The sequence below is a fragment of the Amphiprion ocellaris genome, chromosome 8 (assembly GCF_022539595.1).
Source record: "Amphiprion ocellaris isolate individual 3 ecotype Okinawa chromosome 8, ASM2253959v1, whole genome shotgun sequence".
NCBI classification, from domain to species: Eukaryota; Metazoa; Chordata; class Actinopteri; family Pomacentridae; genus Amphiprion; species Amphiprion ocellaris.
The window spans coordinates 31,929,862-31,950,970 of NC_072773.1; the positions used below are offsets into that span (position 1 = coordinate 31,929,862).

General features: G+C 41.7%; 1 protein-coding gene across 5 annotated transcripts in view; it reads right to left on the reverse strand.

Annotated features, from left to right (window-relative positions):
- scn8aa (sodium channel, voltage gated, type VIII, alpha subunit a) overlaps positions 1–21,109 on the reverse strand; it is a 50,571-nt gene that overhangs the window by 11,302 nt on the left and 18,160 nt on the right. For 3 of the 5 annotated variants that reach the window (XM_023267794.3, XM_023267795.3, XM_055013096.1), the window contains exons 9-21: positions 20,810–20,951; positions 17,144–17,350; positions 16,769–17,050; positions 15,270–15,584; positions 13,617–13,752; positions 13,140–13,378; positions 11,799–11,972; positions 10,478–10,834; positions 9,907–10,380; positions 9,109–9,226; positions 8,264–8,418; positions 6,937–7,110; positions 966–1,088 (exon numbers count right to left, since the gene is read on the reverse strand). In XM_023267794.3, coding sequence (XP_023123562.1) covers positions 966–1,088; positions 6,937–7,110; positions 8,264–8,418; positions 9,109–9,226; positions 9,907–10,380; positions 10,478–10,834; positions 11,799–11,972; positions 13,140–13,378; positions 13,617–13,752; positions 15,270–15,584; positions 16,769–17,050; positions 17,144–17,350; positions 20,810–20,951 — 2,896 coding nt within the window. The remainder of the gene's footprint in view (positions 1–965; positions 1,089–6,936; positions 7,111–8,263; positions 8,419–9,108; positions 9,227–9,906; positions 10,381–10,477; positions 10,835–11,798; positions 11,973–13,139; positions 13,379–13,616; positions 13,753–15,269; positions 15,585–16,768; positions 17,051–17,143; positions 17,351–20,809; positions 20,952–21,109) is intronic. The other 2 variants (XM_055013097.1, XM_055013098.1) reach the window with 1 other exon arrangement.

Consider the following 21,109-nt stretch of genomic DNA (forward strand, 5'->3'; position numbering starts at 1 on the left):
GGAGAATGAGATCAGGAGAGTCAGACAGAGAAAGAGACAGAAGGGACTACGGATGACAACAACCAGGTGCAACCTATTGCTACCACCAGTCACAGACTCGACCAATCGGGTTACAGAGGTTACTGTCGCAGCGAGTCTTCTCTTACAAGTAGGACAGATTCCTCTAAGCGGTTGCTTGGCAGCCGCTCTGCATGCACAGTTTTGGTGTGACTGGTTAGAGGTTTTTTGTTTTTTGTTTGGTGTCCTGCAGCTCCCTGGTTCCTGCTGGTTGTTTTCGATGCCAGATGCATTGAGGGATGGTGTGAGCTGGGGAGGGAGGGGGGGAGGTTATGGGAGCAGGAAAGGGGGCATGTGGAGGAGGAAAGGGAAAGGGAAGGGGTTCTCAATTGAAAGCAGTGGTTGAGAATCAGGCCAAATGAACAGCTAATTGTTGACTTGAATGCTCTATGAGATGGCATGTAGGTTTGATTAGCTTTGACCAATTTCGCATTCACTTTGGCCAATCAGGAAGAAACAAAGTAAAATGAAGTCATCAGAACTTGTAGTTTGTCACTTATGTGATGAGGCAGCTTTGTGAAAAAATATTTCTGTTGCTCTTTGGGTCATTTTTTACTATCAATCGAACCAATTTGCATGTTGGTTTTTTTTTTTGGTTTCTTTAAGCAGATTCAATTGAAATGTAGGTGATTCTGCTGGCAATACAACTTTACTGTTACTTTACTCAGTCTCCCAGCTGCATCATGACTTATTCTTTCGCTCTAACAAAGGCATGGTACAGGATTGCGCATGGAAAGGTGACTTTTTTTTTTTTAGCTTTCATTTCCTGGTTTTTAAAAAACAAAAACAATCCCCCAATATTTTGGAGTTTTTTTTGTCCTCTTAGTTTATTTTTAGATCAGTTCTAGCATGCTTTAAACTGTTGAATGGGCATGCGGAAGGATCAGCTGCTTAGCTTTGGATCTTACCCTCATCCCTTCAAAACGTGACAAGGCTCTGAGGGGTCTCAAGGCCCTTAGTGTCCTGAGTGATTTAATGGGCCCTAGATCGGAGTAGCCCAGCGCATTAGCTACAAGGCTGACTATAGACACCTACACAAAAACAGAGAAGCAAAAGAGGTTCCAAACTGTTAGAAGTGAGAATATTCACTAAGGAAGAGAGACGGCCCTGATATAGGCGGAGAGTTGCTTGACATACACACATAAATCTATGCATGTATATGCATGTATAATATTGCATTTATACATGTATATACACTGAGAGAGAAGGTCAATGTTTAGTATAGGTTTTATGTGAGTAGTATTTTTAGTAGCAGTAGGCCATAGGGGTTGTTTGTCTGTTATTTTGGGGCAGTTGACGAGATGTGAAAAGTCCTTTGTACCTGCAAAGAAATTTGTGGTTGAGAGAGATAGAGAGAGATAGAGAGAGAGAGAGAGAGAGAGACATAAGACTCAAACAGAGGGTAAATTAGGCAGAAAAGAGTGCTACATGATTTAGTAAAGATACAGGCGAAGGGACTGGAAGGACAGAGGAAGAGGATTTGGGGAAGGAGGGAAGGAGAGAGGTTACCCTGATAAAAACCCAACAGACTTGAGAGCCTTACCCTTGCCCCTCTAACATTGTCTCTCCATGTCGCTCTTGGGCTGAGGCATAAAATCCCATATAATTTAAGACAGACAAACTAACGGAACCTAAGAGAAAGAATACAAGTAAACATGTACAAGTGTGTCATTTTGCCATTTTTTTTTCTTTCTCAGACATCAAATCAATTGGTCAACACAGCATTTAGAGTCAAATAGGAGAGCCACAGTCACATGAACCACACACAAGAAACAGGGATGGAAAGTTAAAGGGCACATCGGATATAGTTATTAGCACTGGATGGCACTGAAAGGACAAAAATACACAGAGTACAGTCGAGTTACGCACAGTTAACAACGGTAAACGATAACAGCACACAACCTCAAAGGAACTGGTGCAGCCCCTCCTCACGTCTGCCAGCAGCCACCAAGGGCTTTCTGCGGCCAAAAAGCACTTCCTAGTGTCTTATCATTTGTTAAAACACTCACTAAACACTCAGATTAACTCATCATTTTGCAAAAGTGTGCACACATCCATTCACCTTAACATAATAAATGCACAGAGCTGTTATTGTAGTGATAAATCGATGAGAAAATTAGGCAAAGTGGCTTGAGATACAGTTTGGGTAATTGTGGTTAGAGCTCTGGGCCGCGTAGCTGAACATTTAAACTGTTGGATCGTTTACCAAGGAGGAAATGGACAGTGGGAAGTGTGGTCAATAAGCTGCACTAATGTTCTTTGAGGAGTGGTAAGAAGTGCAGGATTGACTTGGCATTGATGGAGTCACCTCAAGTGTCCTGAACAGCCATTAGAGGCAGTCGGCAGCACCGGGAAGCACTGTGAAGGAGGATTCTTTGACTGAATGCAGATCCTTCAAGAAGCAAAATGCAGATGTAGACAGCTGTTTTAGAATTAGGCTCAAATTCTTGACATTATGACAAGTAGAGATATATTTGTTTGTCCCAGATTTTCTACATTGTTGTCGTGATTGTATCCTCAGAAAGGCTTTTGTTTTATGTTCTTGGTCTGGATGCTGGTAGGACTGAAACAGGGGGAGTTCCAGTTCCTTACAAATAAGGAAAAATATCAACAGTAAACACATGTGAAAGCACCTCCAACCAGCCACCGACACCAACCGGTCAAACTCACCGCAGGAAGTACACAACATCCAAAGCTTACCAAAATCACGGAGGGAGGTTTGTAACAGGCAAAATCTTCATTTTGACTGATGCCATAATCGGCACAGACTACAGGAGATAAAGCATCTAAACCATTTAAAAGAAAACTAGAACAGCAGGAAAGGTGTCGGCATGAATTCCTTACTGTAAATGTTCAAACATCAAATCTAGTTTGTCCTGGATGTGGCCTTTATTTAGATCATGCACTTACTCTTTGGCACAAACCTTTTTAAATCCTTGCCCTGTCAGCAGCTACTCTGATGGGGAGACAGTAAAATAAAGATTTTGCCTTCATCTACACTACAGTGTTTGGGGTAATTGTCACCTTCAGCCCGACCCCTTGGAGGGCCCCCCTTTGGGGAGCCTGGCCTCTGGCCCCCCAGCTGGGCCAGCTGTGTGGTAGCTGCCTCAGTGTCTCAACGTCCTTCTCACAGAGCTCTGCAAGGCAAGGCCAATGACATCTGGGGCTGTGATCCCATGATGACGACAGCACAAACCAAACAGAAATAAAACAAACCAAAAAACAAAGGGAAAAACACAACAAAACAATGATAATAGCCTGAGTGAAAAAGAAAGATGAATGGAGTATGACACCTAGCAGCCTCACGCGCCTCAGAATCACTATCTATGAATTACCTGTCCTAACTATCCTGGAATGAATTCAATCAATCATTTGAGATATATAAGGATTCATATTCCTACAGTGCAAGCAAAATACTAAAAATATATTTCTCTGCTTTGCAAATATCTAGTTGAGTTTTCCACTGATGCTGCTGCTGCTGTTGCTATGTAACTCTAACATTGTATTTCCTGCTGCCTGACATAACAAAACATGTAATAAAATACAAAAAACATCTCATAATGAAAATCAGGAAGACACAAATCAAATGAAAACAGAAAGATACAATAACGGGGGAAATGAGGAGGAACACACTCAAAGAATCAGGCACATCCACACCCAGAGAGAGTTACAGGCCGGTCTAATGATGGTGCCCCCTCTTTCTGAGTCCATGGCAGAGGTTTCACCCAACAACACAGGACAGCAGAGGCACAGTCAGGCCACAACACAGCCCAGACTCATCAGGCACAAGGCTTTTTTTTTTTAAGAGGGGGAGCTCTAGTGAAGACCAAAACTTACCGCCGACTGCCTGTCACCCACCATCATTACATCTCAGCACAATATCACCACATTCCTGAGGTTACACTTCCAAGAGGGAATGGAAGGAGGACGGGGAAAGAAGGGAGGAGGGACGTCATTCTCTGTAACATGTTCACAACTGCCCCGAGTGTCTGCGGACGGCACACCTACAGGGAGGGAGGCTACAGGGGCAGCAACCAGAGTCAGTAAAGTGTGGTCTGATTATCAGTTCTATGTGTGCTGCGTGTGAAAGTCTGCAGTAAAAATGCATGTGGTTGTTCATTTAGTGAGTTGTTGTGTATTCAAGTGTGATTTTAACCCTCTGAACTCCAAAATCCACCAGTTGGTGTGAATGCCAGGTTGTTGGTTTTTTTTTTAAAAAGCTAATATTGCGTCTGTATCGGAGCCAAAAACTGTAAAAACAGAAAAAATTGCCTAATATTCAACTTTCCGACAGTTCTTGAACTACTACTGTGTGACATGCAGTTCTGTAGAGAAAATCAACTTAATTTAAGCTTAATACTGTGGGGTTTTACATTTTTTTTTAGCAAAATTACTATATTCTACATGTCTCATTTAAAAATGGCAAAAAAAAAAATCGCTAGCTATAAACAGATTGCATAGAAAACAAAAAAATGATGCGCTTCTCAGTGCAACAGTGAAATCATTAGTGATTCAGCTACAACCAAGACCAACCAAGTCATGTGACAATAAATCAAGGACTTTTCAGCTGAACTGCAGGCAGGGCTTAGACAGCAGAGAGGAGACAAGTATGGAAAGAAATAAAAAATGGAAGTAGTAAAACTTCTTTTTGGTTTTTTTTTATTATTTGGGTCAATATAAAATTGTGGGACTTTTTGTAACATAGTTGACATTTTTGCTGTTTTCAGGCCTAAAATCAACATGGCTGCCTATAACCAAACCCCACATGGCATTTTTACAGAAAGATTCTTCTAAATATTATATATACTATTGAGTAAAATTGAAATTGAAAGTTATTTCTAAAGATATTGTAGTAAACCTGTTGACATGCCATAAATCCACACTTGACTCAGACACTACTTTATATTAAATAACTCAGAAAGCCTTGGAGTCTGGCCAGTCTTTTCTTCAGGAGGAAATGACATCATGTGGAGCAGGTCATGTGATCTGGATTTAACACACTTCCTTGACAAGTGTTTTTGTAATGGGGAACTTAGTGGAAAGTGATTTCTCAGACACAGATACAATTTGTTATTTTACATACAAAATTTGATATATTGCCAAAAAAGAAACATCTGTCATGATTATCTCATCTTAATTAAAAGAAAACAATCAAAAGTATTTTTGAATAAGCTCATTTTATTATTGTTGATCTAATTAGAAGGTGGTTGTTATTAAATTGGGATGGTTATTTGGTTGACATTTTAGTGATAATCAGTCATTTTTTATTAATAAGTGATTGCTTCCATAATAAGTAATTATAGAATTTGTAAAGACATGATCATAATGAACATAAAAAAGAGTTGTTTTTACTTTTAATAAAATGTATGCAACATATATCCCATGGACTTCAAAAGTCGTTCAATTATATATTGACCCATTTATTGATAACAACAATGGGCTTCTTTTTTTTTCTTTGTTAATGATTTTGGCATTGTAACAGTCCTTTGGCACCAAAGACCTTTTTCAGTTCTCTCTCCTTCTAGTCATGGTTGTGCTGTTTCTATATAGGTGCAGGACTTTATATTTAATTTAAAAATGAACCCACAAGGAGTGAAAAAAACAAAAAACATCCCTTGACATTCAGAGGGTTAATCTCTAAAATCTCTAAATGAATGGATGTAGAGTGCAGAGTTGTTAAAGCTTAGTGTACATCATCTATGGGATGTAATATGTGTGTGTTTGCAGCAGGGGATCTGAATAACAGGAGTTATAATGACTCAACATGGCAACCTCTGGCCATTGATGGGAGTCCATTCACAGGTATTGGCTGAGGTGGTGGACACTGCGGAGAGGTGGTTAGTTCAAGGAGAAAGTCAGAAGTCAGGGAAATTCTTATTCTATCCATTTCTGACACTCTGTGCAGATTAGCCACGTTTGTAGCATGTAAGCAAAATCCAAATATTTTAGGCAATTTGCAATTGAAATGATCCCCTAGTTTCCTCCCCACATTAGAATCTGTAATAGCTGTGTCGTGTAAAAAGGAACAAAGTCAGATGACGAGGTGGTTATGTGTGTAGCTGTCAGAGAATAGAGGAAAGAATCCCTGTTCTGGACTTTCAGTCTTGACTGACACGAGGAGCAGAGCAGTACACAGAGAGAAAGGACAAAGGCACATATCATATCAAACATCTTACAGGTCAGAAACACAGGCAAAGACAGCTTTACAGAAACACATCATTGACACATCCTGTTGCTCTGAGCGTGACTTGAATATGATGATTCAGCGACTAAAATTTGTGTCGAAATCTGCGCCTAAATAGCTGCATGTTCAGTTTTGAATTACACCATTCTGGCTGTTAATTTTGTCTTAAAACATTGATTTTTGGCAGGGAAACAGAAAAACTATTTCTTACTATTAGAATATTTCTATATGTATATTTATTGTACATATTCAAGCATCTCAGAGTGATAAACCAAGTGAAACATCCAGATTACCGCTTGACGGAGTTGTAAAAGGTGACTGAGGTGTGTGTGGACAGACTATAGTCATAGCCTTGTAAAACACTGTCCTTACTGCATGAGTGAATAAAATAAAGAAGCTTTTTTTCCCCTCTCACCTAATGCAAGCCATGAAGCAGATATTCAATCAACAACCTGACCTTTCAAACCTATCCACACCCAGCAGACAACACTTCATAAAAACATCATGTGCTCTATTGCTATAGTATATATTGTGCATATAATGTGGTTTCTAACTATCTAGTAACGTAAAAATGACTTAACTGTTAACAGAAATTAGCTTTAGCTGTACTGTTTACTTGTGTTGTTGCTGACCAGGGTGTGGTTGAGTAACTACTCTAATCTGCATACGATGGAGGAAACAGGAAGCAGACTTACATCCACAATGAAGAAGTCCAGCCAACACCAGGCGTTGGTGAAATACTTGACGAAACCGTAGGCGACCCACTTCAGCAACATCTCCAGGATGAAGATGTAGGTGAAAACCCTGTCGGCGTACTCCAAAATGATCCGGATGGTCTTCCTCTGCTCAATGTACACGTCCTCAAAGGCCTGCGGAGAAACATACATCAGTTACAGCAATGACAGCGGCAGAAATATTACACATCCTGATTTATGATTCCGCTAATGAAATTGTGTACAGCGCTACGACCCTGTAGACAGCTGCTTACTAACAGTGATTTATAGGATGAAAAAAAAAATCTGTTCTGCATGAAATATTCAAATAACTCCACAAGTAATATAGCTCTGCAACAGTCTTTTTGGTAGCTTTTAACATGCTTGGGAACAAGCCGCCTTCCACTCTCAGAAATAGATCCCTTGTTTGATAAATGGTACGATCCATTAATCACGCACCCCCCGGCCTTTCTCTCAACCCAACTGACTGCACCACTGCTTCACCTGTTTACTTCCTCACTGCCACAGAAACACTGGAAAGCCCGTGAAGAACCTTTATCCTTAACAGGGCAAGTTTGAAAAGGATGTTATTCTTAATAAATCGCCCCAATTCCACCATTTATCAGTGTTAGAAACTGTGAATATAGAGCTAATCATTTGATTTTCAGCTTTCACTCATTGGTGATGTGTCATTTTGTTGGAAAAAATAACCAAATGCATGCTTTTAAATCATGACATTCCATCATAATCACTTACTCTACATGTCTATCTTAAAAATGAATTAAAAAAAAAAAACCATTACCCCAAACTAGATTCTATAAAAAGCAAAAGATTCGGCAGGTTCTGAGTTCAATCTTGCAGCCACAAGCGACTCAGCTGTGACCAACAGTCACATGACAAAGGCAGGCAGTGTTTAGACAGAGCAGATAGGAGACAAGTATAGAGACAAATTAAAAATGTAAACAACGAAGCATCTATAGTCTGTAGATAAATCATTTTTTTACAATATTGGTAGCAAATGTGGACACGGGAGAATGTTGCACATGCCGATTCCAGATTTTTTTCAGTTTTTGTAAAATAAATACATAAATGAGACTACTATCTTTTAAAAATGTTATTACAACTGCTATACTGCACAGAAAACATCTTCTCTCTACTTTCAGTCATGGTTATACTGTTTCCATAGCAGGACTTTATACTGTAGTGAAAAATGAGCCAACAGTGTGCAAAAATGTGACTGTATGTGAAATGTGAATAGAGTTTGTGGCAGTGAGAAGTTCAAACTAACTGTCCAGTCTGTCCTCCTTACCAGGGCGCCACTACTGAGGAGAATCATGAAGATGATGAGGGTCTCAAACCAGTTGTGTTCCACAATCAGGTAGCAGGTTTTTCTCAGGAACCACCAGCTCTTCCCCCAGCCCATGGTGATGTCAACGTCACAGCATTTATACTTGGCCACACAAGCTGAGAACACACCGGAGAGCAGACCATTAAATGTAAAATCCAGCGCTTTGTTTGGATTTCCCCAAAGACGGTATCTTTTTTAGCTCAGCAAGTAGTTTGAAATCTGACTGTTGTTTTAAATATTTAGAATGAATATTAGCAAATCCAGATTGGGATCTACATCTAAATAGTGAAGAAACAAGTTTCTCCAATGCTGAGGCTTTACTATTTTGCATGGTTAGCCCTATATTTTTTCTTGACAAATGTTTTCACAAAGACTTTGCAAGCAACTGTATTTTCCCAAATACCTGTATTTGACTTTGTTTTGTCCAGATATGGAGCTCTGTAGCAGTTTCCACACTTTTCAGGCTGCTAGTAAAGCCCACGGAAAACCTGGAGCTAACCCTAGCTTGGTTAATCACACTGCCCACATGCTTATGTAATTTTATCTGACTTGAGGTAGAAAATTACCCTTATCTTACTTCATTGAAGTGATCTCTAATACCTTATTTTGAGACGTTCACATAATTTATCTGTAAATCAGTGTCTTTGTGTCAGCATCAGACAGACTGATGAATTGTCTCCATGGCTGAGTGATCCTCTGTAATGAAACTGTCCTTCACCCTGCCGCCCTATAATATCCACGGAGCCCAGGGGAGTCTGGGTGTTGTGGAGTGGAGGTAATGGGTGCAGTGGAAGCAGTGGTCTCACCATCTGTCCAACATGGCTCTGGCTCCATGTATTCCTCCACCGTCTCCACCACCACCACCTCCTCCACGTCTGGCTTGATGTCGATGGTGCTGCCTTCTGAAGAGCTGGTGTCGTCCAGCTGCAGGGAAGCACGTGTGAGATACACACAAATAAACACGAACAAACATAAATACACATAAACTGAGACACAGAGTTTCTAGAATTTCTAAGATAAAAACTAAACTAATGATGCCTTCAGGAAACTGACAGGAAACATGTCATTTCCAAATTGCATTGTCTCAATCTTTAAATTGATAAAAAAGTAAAATAAATCACTGAGATTTGTTTCCTATATTGAAATGGACATCATAACAGTCCTGAACATCACATATCATCCACATGAACACCGGAATGGAATATCAGATGGCATATCATCTGCTCTGAAAGTCTTCTAAATGCATTTCATCAACAGAAATACATCAGCAGGCTCCCATTCATCCACATTGCCTGCCTGCTCGAGCCACTCTAGATGGCTCTATTGAATAATGGAGTTATATTAGTGCCTCGACAGTGCAGAGTATCCAGCCACACCCATGAATGTCCTGAGAGGGAGAACTGCACAGTGTAGAGTAGCTGAGGTTTATAAACAACAAAAGCAACATGAGGAGCGTCATTATTCATATGCTGGCACTCTAAGTGCTAAGGTAAGTGGTTGAAAAACAAGTATGTATCCTTGTTTTGGGTAATTTCCTGCCCGATTGTGGTGACAAACTATTATAAGTGGATGATATAGTCCATATGAGGACTCTTCTCACTGACCTCTTTGCTGTTCTCGTTGTCCGACTCGCTGCTGAAGTCTTCTGTGTTGAGGTTTTCAAAGTCAGACTCTCCCACAGCGATGGGCACGCAGACGGTCAGGTTCGGGTTGTGGATGAACGACATGTGGTCCTCATCGATCATATACTTGCCAACGCTGCTGCCAATGCCGCTGGTGGTGCCGTTCCCATTCTTGGCGTAGTCCAGGTCGCGGTTGATGTCCACCCCGGTGTGATTGGCGATGCAGTTCAGCTTCTTGTCGTACATGTCGTCCAAAGGCTTCTGCTCGTCCTCCATCGGCGGTTTCCTCAGCAGACTGGCCACCAGCAGCCGCACGTTCGATTTTATCCACGCGATGCCTTTCTTGATGCGCATGACGGAAATCTGCAGGTTGTTGGGCTCACCGTCGTCGTCCGTTGCAGCCAAGTTGTCAGCGCTGAATGAGCTCAGCAGCAAGGCAAGGAACAAGTTCAACACCTTTGAAGCAGAGGAAGAAACGGTTAACTGGGGTCAAGTGCTACTTTTCCAATCTCTGACCACATTATTAAACAGTGTGTACAGTTTGGACACTCACCACCAGGTTACCAATGACCATGACCATCATGAAGACAATGAGGCACATGCCTTGACCCGCCACCTCCATGCAGTCCCACATGGTCTCGATCCACTCGCCGCACAGCACCCGGAAGACGATGAGGAAGGAGTGGAAGAAGTCGTTCATGTGCCAGCGGGGCAGCTCGCAGTCGGTAGCGATCTTGCAAACACAGTCCTTGTAGCTCTTCCCAAACAGCTGCATGCCCACCACGGCAAAGATGAAGACGATGATGGCCAACACCAGAGTCAAGTTTCCCAGAGCTCCCACGGAGTTACCGATGATCTTGATCAGCATGTTGAGGGTCGGCCATGACTTGGCGAGCTTGAACACCCTCAGCTGGAGTGAGGGTGGGTGGAGAGAGTAGGAGAGATGTGATTTAGTCATACTATCTTGCACTCTAGTGAAGAAAAACTACGATAAACATTTAGGTATGATGCCTGAAATACAGTATTATGACTCTCGGGTACAAATTGTGCACACTTCCTGTGATAAGATGCTAACTACATATGCTACCCATGCTCATATGCTAACAACATTTTGTACTTTTACAAAATCCTGTGCAATACATATTCTTCTACATATACTAGAATGTATGTCATGTCTGTATTTTTCTATTTATGTGCAATATGTGCAATATAGACAATCTCTGTCATGAAAGAATCAGTGTAATACCACTGATATGTGCAATGCTGTTAATTCTGTAACTAGCACTTACATGCGCTACTGTTCAAAAGTTTGGGGTCACCCAGACAATTTCACGTTTGCCATGAAAACCCATACTTTTATTCATGTGCTAACATAACTGCACAAGGGTTTTTTAATCATCAATTAGCCTTTCAACACCATTAGCTAACACAATGTAGCATTAGAACACAGGAGTGATGGTTGCTGGAAATGTTCCTCTGTACCCCTATGGAGATGTTCCATTAAAAATTTACAGCTGGAATAGTCATTTACCACATTAACAATGTCTAGACTGTATTTCTGATTCAGTTGATGTTATCTTTATTGGAGAGAATGCTTTTCTTTCAGAAATAAGGACTTTTCTTTGTTTTAAGTTATATACTGCATCGGGGACTAAAACCCCTGTTCACTGGTCACTCGCTCAACCAGTTGAGCTATCTGGGTATCAAAAATAAGGACATTTCTAAGTGACCCCAAACTTTTGAATGATAGTGGAATGTATTTTTGTACTATATTCCTTAAATGTTTGCACTATCTTAGTTGCTGCAAATTTCCCCACTCTGGCATTAAGAAAGGCTTAACTTGTCTTTGGTTTTGCTCTAAAATGAGTATTTACCAATCGGAATGAACGCAGCACAGACAGTCCTTCGACGTCAGCCAGAGCCAGCTCCACTAAACTTAGCGTCACAATGAATCCATCGAAACAGTTCCAAGCCTCTTGGAAGTAGTAATATGGATCCATGGCCACTAGTTTGAAAAGCATCTCTCCTGCAAAGATCCCTGTGAACACCTGGCAGGTAGGAGGGAAAGCAGGTTATAATATATGGATATGGCTCATCAACAGGTTTCTACATGATACAAGAGAATGTGAAGCAAAATATGACTTTTATTATATTTGTTCTGCTCCATTATCTAAGCTGTGAATTATGGATGTTAAATAAAATCCATTGTGTCATAACTGACAGCTGTAGTAACTGCATATTAATGCCTTTCACCAGTAGGATAAATCCAATTATTTAAAGAGACAGCACGTCTAGTTGATGTTAGAGTGTGTGCCAGCTGCTCTGTAGTCTGAGAATGAAATGGCACTTCTGTGGTCTCATAACAGTCCTAATAAATTACAGAGGGCTATCCTCAATCACAGAGCCCCCATAATGAATAATTGCACAATGTAAGCATGTGTGAGTTTGAGAGCAAGACGATGACTCATCAAGGTGACCTAGAAAATTTCTACCTGTTCCACCCATTGGCCTTTCCCGGTACATTATTCTGCAGCAGGGATGGTAAATAACACATTTCAGCGCTGGTTCAATTTTAAATTAATACCTGAGCACAATTTTTCTACACACACACACACACACAGAGCAAGTGTAATAACAAGACTTGTGCCGGTGTCATGTGCGGCCCATTTCATTTTGGGAGACTGCTGAAGCAATAAATGTGATACTGAAAAAGAAAACAATGATCATGGAGCCAGTGCACAGATTTACTCACTTTCCTTTAAAAAAAAAAACTAAACAAAACATGTTAATAGTGAAAATGGCCAGGTTGAGTTATCTGAGCCGTGATTCAGGCACCATTTTAGAGCAGCTCATCGATCAGGCTCCATGAAATATTAATGCAGGCCTCCCACCAGCAGTCAGCCAACCAGCAGAGAGGCAGGCTGGTCCCACTGAAGCACACAGCAGCTGTACTCAACCAGAGGAGGCAAAGAGAAACACAGACAGAGAGGGAAGACGACAGGGAACGTGTGTGCACGTATGTGAAGACATCGGCAGAAACAAGCAAGGAAGCAGCGGGAGGTTTGTTTTTTTTCTGCCAGCTTGGAAAAAAGCAATGAAAGAACTGCCAATTACGGACCCAAAAATAGCACCTTTCTACGAGCTGCCGTGAAGAAGAAGGAGAGAGAAGAATCAGATAAAAGTAAGCAATGAAAAAATATAAAGTCCCCACTCACCAGATTGCCTACAGACAGCATAGCCTCAAAGTCGGGGGTCATGGGGTAGTGCTCCATGGCCATGAAGAGGGTGTTGAGGACGATACAGATGGTGATGGCCAAGTCCACAAAGGGATCCATGACTATGAGGTTCACTATCTCCTTGATCTTAATCCACTTGGGGCTGCACTCCCAGATCAGGAATGTGTTAGAAAACTTATACCAGCACGGCGGACACTTGCGCTGAGACTCCTCCAGCTCTGAAGACATAGCGCGAATCACACATCAAAACCCAACATAGTCGCGTGCTCGAGCATACTGCATGCAATGGTAAAAATATGATAAGAAAAAATTGTATGCATTGTATGTATCTGGTACTGTTGGATATGCAAAGCAGATAAGCAGGAAATTCATGTCAAACTAATCAACTAATGAGAGCAGCCCTAGTTAAAGAATAATGAGAGAGCAGGTTAAATAGCTGGGTTAAAGTGGCAGTACCCTCCACTAGTGTGTTGGTAATGACGCTCATGACACTGTTGGCCCGCTCTTTCCGCCCAAAGGAGGTATTGAGCTGGTCCACAGACACCATCAGGGAGCCCGACAGCTTCTTCTTCACCTCAACCTCAGTAGTTGGCTGTCAGGAGGAGAGGAAGAATCAAGCACCCATGGAGAGGACATGAACACCATCCCACATCACCACCGGTGGCCGGCGGAGGGAAGTGCACAACAGCATTGGCAGGAAAAAGTAGTCGAGGATCAGAATTTTTTTTTTTTCAAGGGTTGGGGGAAGGGGGAAGGGGCATGTTTCATTCTTTTCTATCTCAATGCTGGTTTCAAGGAAGATGTGTGTATGCTGTAAATGCATGCAGATCTCAGCCAAAGTGGGAGCAGTGGTCTAAGGCTACTTGACCTAATTGTGTTTGAATGTAATTAGCTCATCCCAATTAGATAAGAAATGGATTGTGAGATATTGTGCAAGGAGAACTGCTTCTGCATGAATGCATTTTCAGTCCTGTCTTGCAATAATGGAGGCTTTGCTGCCATTGCAATATAATCATTAGGTTACTTTACAAAATGTCTCCCAAATCTGGCCATTTTAATGTTACTTGCAAAATTTGGTGCTACGGAATCTTCCTACTTTGAAACCATTCAACTTATATTGCAACCATCAAGTCAAGAGCATTGTAAAGAGATCATATGGAGGCAGGTAGTTCAGATCCATCCAGATGTCATGCATGAGCATGCTCCAAGTCAGAGAGAAGGAGAGGAAATTACAGACACCATAGCCATTGTTCTACTCGTCTACGTCATGCTTGTTCTAATTTAGGGTTTCAATCTACCATGCTAACTAGAATGAGACACGACTAATTTACTAATGTTGACCAGGGAGAGTTTGGAAAACAGAGAAAGGTAAAGACAGACAAGGACAGCAGCCCTCCTTTGTTTCTTCAGGTATTTTACAAAGGCCTAATAGGATGGTGTGTGTTACTTATATGTCTGCTCTGGGACAGTATCAGGGAAGTAGGGAAGCAGATTTTAAATGTCTGTGGCTCTACAGTGCTGGTCCCCTCTGCTTCCTCCGCCTCCTACTGCAGATCTACCCACACAGGCTAGCAGAGGACCTGGATGCCTGGAGGAACACATCAACACACTGGAGCATGTTAACGCATCATTATATGCTGTTTGTTAACAAAAAAATTGAGTGCGTTAAATAGGAACTTGATGCCATTCCACACATAAAAATTGTGCATTAACTCTTAACCAAGCTTTGATCTATGAGCCAAAATCTAATGGGTCAGTGGTGATGAGTGATAGAAACATATCTGCATGTCTAAATTTGATATTTACATCTTCAAAACATTAGCAGTCATCATTCAATTCAAACAAAATTGCCTGGAAGTCACTGACAGACCCAGTTTCAACTCAACACTTGCAGGGCTGGTTATAGTATATGAGACTTCTTTGTTTTTCCATCCTTTGCCTACTGTCGGAGGGCAGCATACACTGCAGGGGCAGGGGGAGGGGAGGCGCGAGCGCTTAGCCAAGAGATACATACGGACTTGCAAAGATGACAGAATAGATAGAGAGCCAGAAAAGAAACGGACGAGAGGGGGGCCATGCCTAGATAGGTCTACTCATTGACTTCCTTACACTGTCGTCAGTAGCTGCCTTATCTATTTTCACCTCAGGCAGAAGGCGTCCACCGGGCCCAGGGCCGATGAGCGACACCACGCCGTTGCAGTCCACCGTGCTGTTCCTCTTGCCGTGGAAGCCGCTGTAGCTGCTCCGCCGGTAGGGGCTGAACAGGGAGCCTCGGCGCTCCTCGCACTCCTCCACCGTGCTGTGCTCGTCATCCGCAAACTCGTTCTCCGAGCCCACGTCCTTGCTGCGGCCCTTGAAGCTGAAGATGCTGCTCTTGCTGTTGTGGCGGGACAGGAAAGGCGAGCCGGGGATGCTCAGGAGGGACTGGAAGGGGAGGGAGGTAGAGGAGAAATCAGGAGAGGAGAGGAGACATTTGATGTAGCTCGGGGTGTTTCTGAATTACAGCTGATTGCACCATCATTTTTATGCTGTTTGTCATCAGTTCCGGAGGTCAGGATGAAAAGCAACATCTGTGGGACATTTAACGCAACCAGGGTGTTTTCCCCAAAGGAGCCACATCCTGCTGCAGAAACCACGTGACTTAATAAACAAGAAGGAAATACATAATTAGGTTAGTGATATCTCACACTGTCAAGGTCTCACACACACACACACACATACAGGACGGAGCTGAACATAAATCACGACAGCATCAGTCTGAGCTGCATCTAGTATTGATCCGAGTATTATCGTCACTGCACATAAAGCACGCTAGCTTAAATCACATTTTTGGCAACAGTTCTCAGCTTGTGTAGATGATGGGTGAAAAGAGTGAAAAACAGGAGTGATTTTCATACGTTACAACACTGTAAACACAATATACGAGCCAGTGGAGCCCAAGTGAAGCTTAAACAAAGCAGCCGCATTGCTCCCTCTGAAAGATTCATGTAATCACTGTGAATAATTCAGGACCTGGACATGTGCCTCTATATCTCTGGCCACTATAAGCTCCTCTGCATGTGAGCTTTTGCAACATCACGCTGTGCATATTCTGAAATGACTGAAACATTCCACATCTGACAGCCCAAAAAGTAGAAAAAGAACAGCATTCCTGCAGCCACATGGTCCACTGACACCGTGTATTCTTTATATAGAGATAAAAGCATCTTTATTCTAAATCTGTGGCTCTATAATTCTGTGTGTTTTCAGAGTTTGATGCAAATAATTATAATACAGTTTCACACCAATTTTATTTCTAACCATGTAAATATTTTCACTTGTATGTGTTAATGTTTTGAGATTCTTTTTTTCCCACAACATCTGTGGAGCTCCAAGCATTCAAAATTCACTATAAAAGACTCAAAAGCAACTTGTACGTTCAGAAACAGTGTCTCAGTTACTATGGATCCTTCCTAAGCCTTGCAGTTCAAAGTGTTTAATGAAATTTTTATTTCTTGGGATGCAGATTGTGCTCAAGATGTTTCAGAGGTAGAAATCTCATAACCAGAAATCTATTGGAACTTAAAGTGAGGTGTAGCTGCAAAGAAGTTTGGATTTTCTCTCCTCACCTGGTTCATAATGGAAGACTTTCGACCCAGGCGGTTATCAGGGAAACGGAATCGGCTCCTTTTGCTGCCGTCGTCGGACTCCGACTTGACAAACTTCTCGCTGTCACCTTTCTCCTTCTCCTGCTCCTTCTGCCTCCACTTCTTCTTGCGGTTGCGTCGTTCTTTGGCACTCTTTGAGCTGAGCTTGGACATCTCGGAGGAACTGCAAGACAGACGCCCTCCTCCATCGTCCTCCACCGCATCCTCCGACACTGTGCCTGCAGAGGTTGCCATGGCAGCAGTCTACCGAGAAACAGGCGCACGAGTAAAGTCAGAACGATAACAATACATCAAGAATCGGGAATGATTTCGGCCTCCATCTCGCGGAGGACTGACCTGGGCCTCTTCCTGCTGTTTCTTGAGCTGCTCCAGCATGGCCTTGAACTCCTCCTCCTTCTGCAGGGCCTCTTCCATGGTGGCCTGGTTCTGCTCCTCGTAGGCCATGGCGACCACAGCCAGGATCAGATTGACCAGGTAGAACGAGCCCACGAAGATCACCAGGACAAAGAAGATCATGTAGGTCTTGCCTGCCGCCCTCAGGGTCTGCAGAGGTGGAGGGAAGAGAGGACGGAAAAAGCAGAGTCATGACACCCGATACGTGACCCCAGCCCCTGAATCAAGAGTCACTTTTTGTCTCTCAACGTGACTCATCAGAAAAAAAAACCAGTCAGCTGTTAGTGAGGAAAACAGAATGATGGTCTGAGCATATCTGGGTGTAAAAATCAACTCAGCATAAATACCTCTCAGACAAACACATGTACATTTAAATACCTGTTTCTGGTTGGAGTGCTTATATTCTGAAATGAGCTCCACTACCATCTAATACAATGAAGAATTGAGATTTACAGGAAAAATAACTCATCCTCTGTGCTCATTGAAGTTCTCAACAGGAGTCCAAGGTTGTGTTTTTCATCAGGAGGAGCAACAAGATCTGCATTCTGACCTATTTTCCATCCTAACTACACCATCCAGCGCATAGCCAAACAATTACTATGGATTTGGATGCGATCCCCGGTGGAGACGGGAAGTGAGGAGCCTGAGCTGCAGAGGCTCGGCAGAACAAATGAGAACATTCTGGAAAAAGCTTATTCGTCACTTTCTTTTCTTAATGTTAGTACAAAACGGCTCAATCTCTTTTTGATGCAGTTAAATTAGACAGTTTTGGAGTTAAAATGTTCATCAGCCTCCTCTGGTTCGCCCTTTTTAAAGCAAACTGTTTTCTTCAGGGAGCAGAACAAAAAACGCGAGGACTTCCTCGGATGGAGACGTGAAATTCCCTCACACATCAATTATGAATGCAGTTGACATGTATTGCTGACAACGTTTGCAACACGACAAGCATGGCCCAAAACTATGTCTTTAAGTTCCAAAGATATGCAAAACTGCATGAGTAGAAACACAGGCAGATATAAATGGATCACCATTACTCTGCATTCAGCAACAGAGCATTCAATGCCAAACCTAAACACAGCTGCATAGTAACTATTCTAAATATGCAGAACACAATAGCAGTGAGAGAGTGCAGCTGGGAGCAGAATCTCAAAGATGGGAGCAAAAAATAGAAGTATGTGCTGGGATGCTCCCATCAGATCTCATCAGGTCTCATCTCTCTCATTGGCCATACTGTAATCCTGAGGCGTTAATATTTCATGCTTCCTTCCTTTTCCTCTGCATGTGAAGGCAGGAGAGTCACCACCATTTCAGAGAAGCTTAGTGTGGAGCAGACAGACAGACAGATGGACAGACAGGCAGGATGGCAGTGGATGGACACAGTGTCCAGAAGAGGGAAGTCAAAGTGGGGAGAGGAGAGAAACGTGGAGGTTTACTAGGACTAGAAGGAGAATAATCCATCATTTTCTGTCTGAGAGCAAACAAATAAACAGTGTGCAGGATGACATGCACTCCAAAAGTGAATCAGTGGAGGAGCTGAGGTTTTATCAGGTAAACTGCTGCCATCTGATCACTTTCATTTTGAAAACATTGTAGTTCAAGAGAGAAGACTCTAGGGACATCAGCTACTTAATGTCCTTTTTGGCTACAGTGAGCATAAAAACTATATCAGAATAAAAGTCAAGATGATCAATCTATAATCTCAGTTTTACACTTTGATGCCCAAACAATGTTCACAACACCAAAATAAGCCTTTCAATGTTTTCTGGCAAAATATAGATGCCCTAAAGGTTACAATTTAACCCTAAACAATCATTAAAAAGTTTAAGACATGATTCAGACATAATGATTAGGGATGTCAGATAACGGCCAATATTATTGGCCCGATATTGGCATAAAAATGTAATATCGGTCAATATCGTTATCAGTTTTTTTTGCCTATCATGAAAACCCGTAAAATAATGCCCGGATTTCGCTGGCATTTACCGCACTCATATAGGGAGTGAGAGAGGGAGCGTGTGAACTGTTGTTTGAGACAATTAAAGAAAAATAAATATGGCATATATATGGCATTTTTTCCATAACTTAAGTTGAAGTAGTTTTCTTATTTTGCACAGACATTGTTTACATTTGGAAAGCCTTGTTGCATTTGAGAATGCATCCAATGGGGCATCACAATAAAATTAGGCATGATGTGTTAATTCCACGACAGGAGATATGTGATGTTACCTAAAATTAGTTCAACAGCCCACATATATCAGTATCGGTTGATATCGAAATTGGAAATTGAGAGGTGGACAATATCGGCATATTGGCTATTAGCAAAAAAGCCAATATCGGACATCCCGAATTATGATTTTATTCCAAGACCACAGAATGGTTTGATGATTTTAAAATTTCTTTTGTTATTTCAAAACAATAAAAGCAACACCGGTGGTTGCAGCAGTTTGTAAAACACCCACTGATTATTGATCAACCTATCAAATGTATTTTTGATGAGTTGATTGGTCAGTTACTCTCTAGAATGTCACAAAATAATGAAAACCGTCTGTCACAGCTTCTGAAACTCCAAAGAGACGTCTTCAGTTAGTCTGAATAGAAACTCTACAAATACAGTCCAGAGCCCAAATATAGCAATATAATGTCTTTTGTGTATTTTAACACAGTTATAGTGCCATAAAACATAAAAAACTCTGAATACAACAGACTGTTCACAAAATTTTTGGATTTGTTTCCATACTGTTTAACCTGCTTTGTATAAACAGCCTGCAGTTCAACGGAAAAGTCCCTGAATTTTTGACGTGGCTGTTTGAGTCACTAAAGCCTCCATGGCTGTGCAAAAGATTGCAGATTTTTATTTCTTTATTTCTTTTTATTTGGTCACAGCAAAAACTTTTTGGGTGATTATTTCAATGAGACAAGCAGAATAAAGTAATTTTACCAAAAAAAAAAAGGATTTGAAATTAGATTTAAGGAACGACATATCACAAATAATAGGTAGTCCAAGAACTGCTGAAAAGTTGAAAATCCACCTTTTTTTTTTGTTTTATGGTATCTGGCTTTGATAAAAGCCGTCATTTTGACATTTTTCTAAAAAGATATCATACCTTTTAAATCTGAAGTTGGGCTTTAGAGCTCAGAGGGTTAAATATATCCTTGGTACTGATTTACTGCTCTCAGTCTACCTTTATTTATCAGACTGCAGCTCAAACACTGAAGCATATCGAACAGATCACCTGGAAGCTTCTAGGCTCAGACACTCATGTTTGCCTGATTGCTTTTTATCTGCCTGCAGACTTTTTGCTGCACTTCATTCAACGATTATTTCTGTTTTTACAGTTTCTGGCTCTGATAAATGCCGTAAGTTTAATAATCTTTTTAAGCACAACACACCTTTCACACCCACCAACTGGTTTTGGGGTTAAGAAGCAAAATAAACTCAGTGAATGTTCATTTTAGGTCATTTTTGCAAAATAAAATTCTGACTGTGATTTTCTATGGATGGAACAGTCAACATATCAAATTACCATGGCAACACATCTATAAATGTCTTCCATTTACATGCAGTAGGAGCTGCTGAACAAGATGAACTTGTTGACACATCTGCATTACCAGCATGTAAAGGTTCTCCCAGAAGTCCTGTGTCATGAGTCGGAAGAGAGCCAGGAAGGCCCAGCCGAAGCTGTCAAAGCTGGTGTAGCCGTAGTTTGGATTCCTCCCAGCTTTCATGCATGTGTAGCCCTCTGGGCAGCGGCTGAGGGGTGGAGAGACAGAGGACAGAGAGAGAGAACAGGGCATCCAGCCCGAAAGTGACTCATCACTATTTACTTGTAATGTAATGTGACTACAGGCACGTAGAGGAGCTGCAGCAGGTCTTGGTGGGAGCAGCAGCATTTGGAGGAGGGCGGAGAA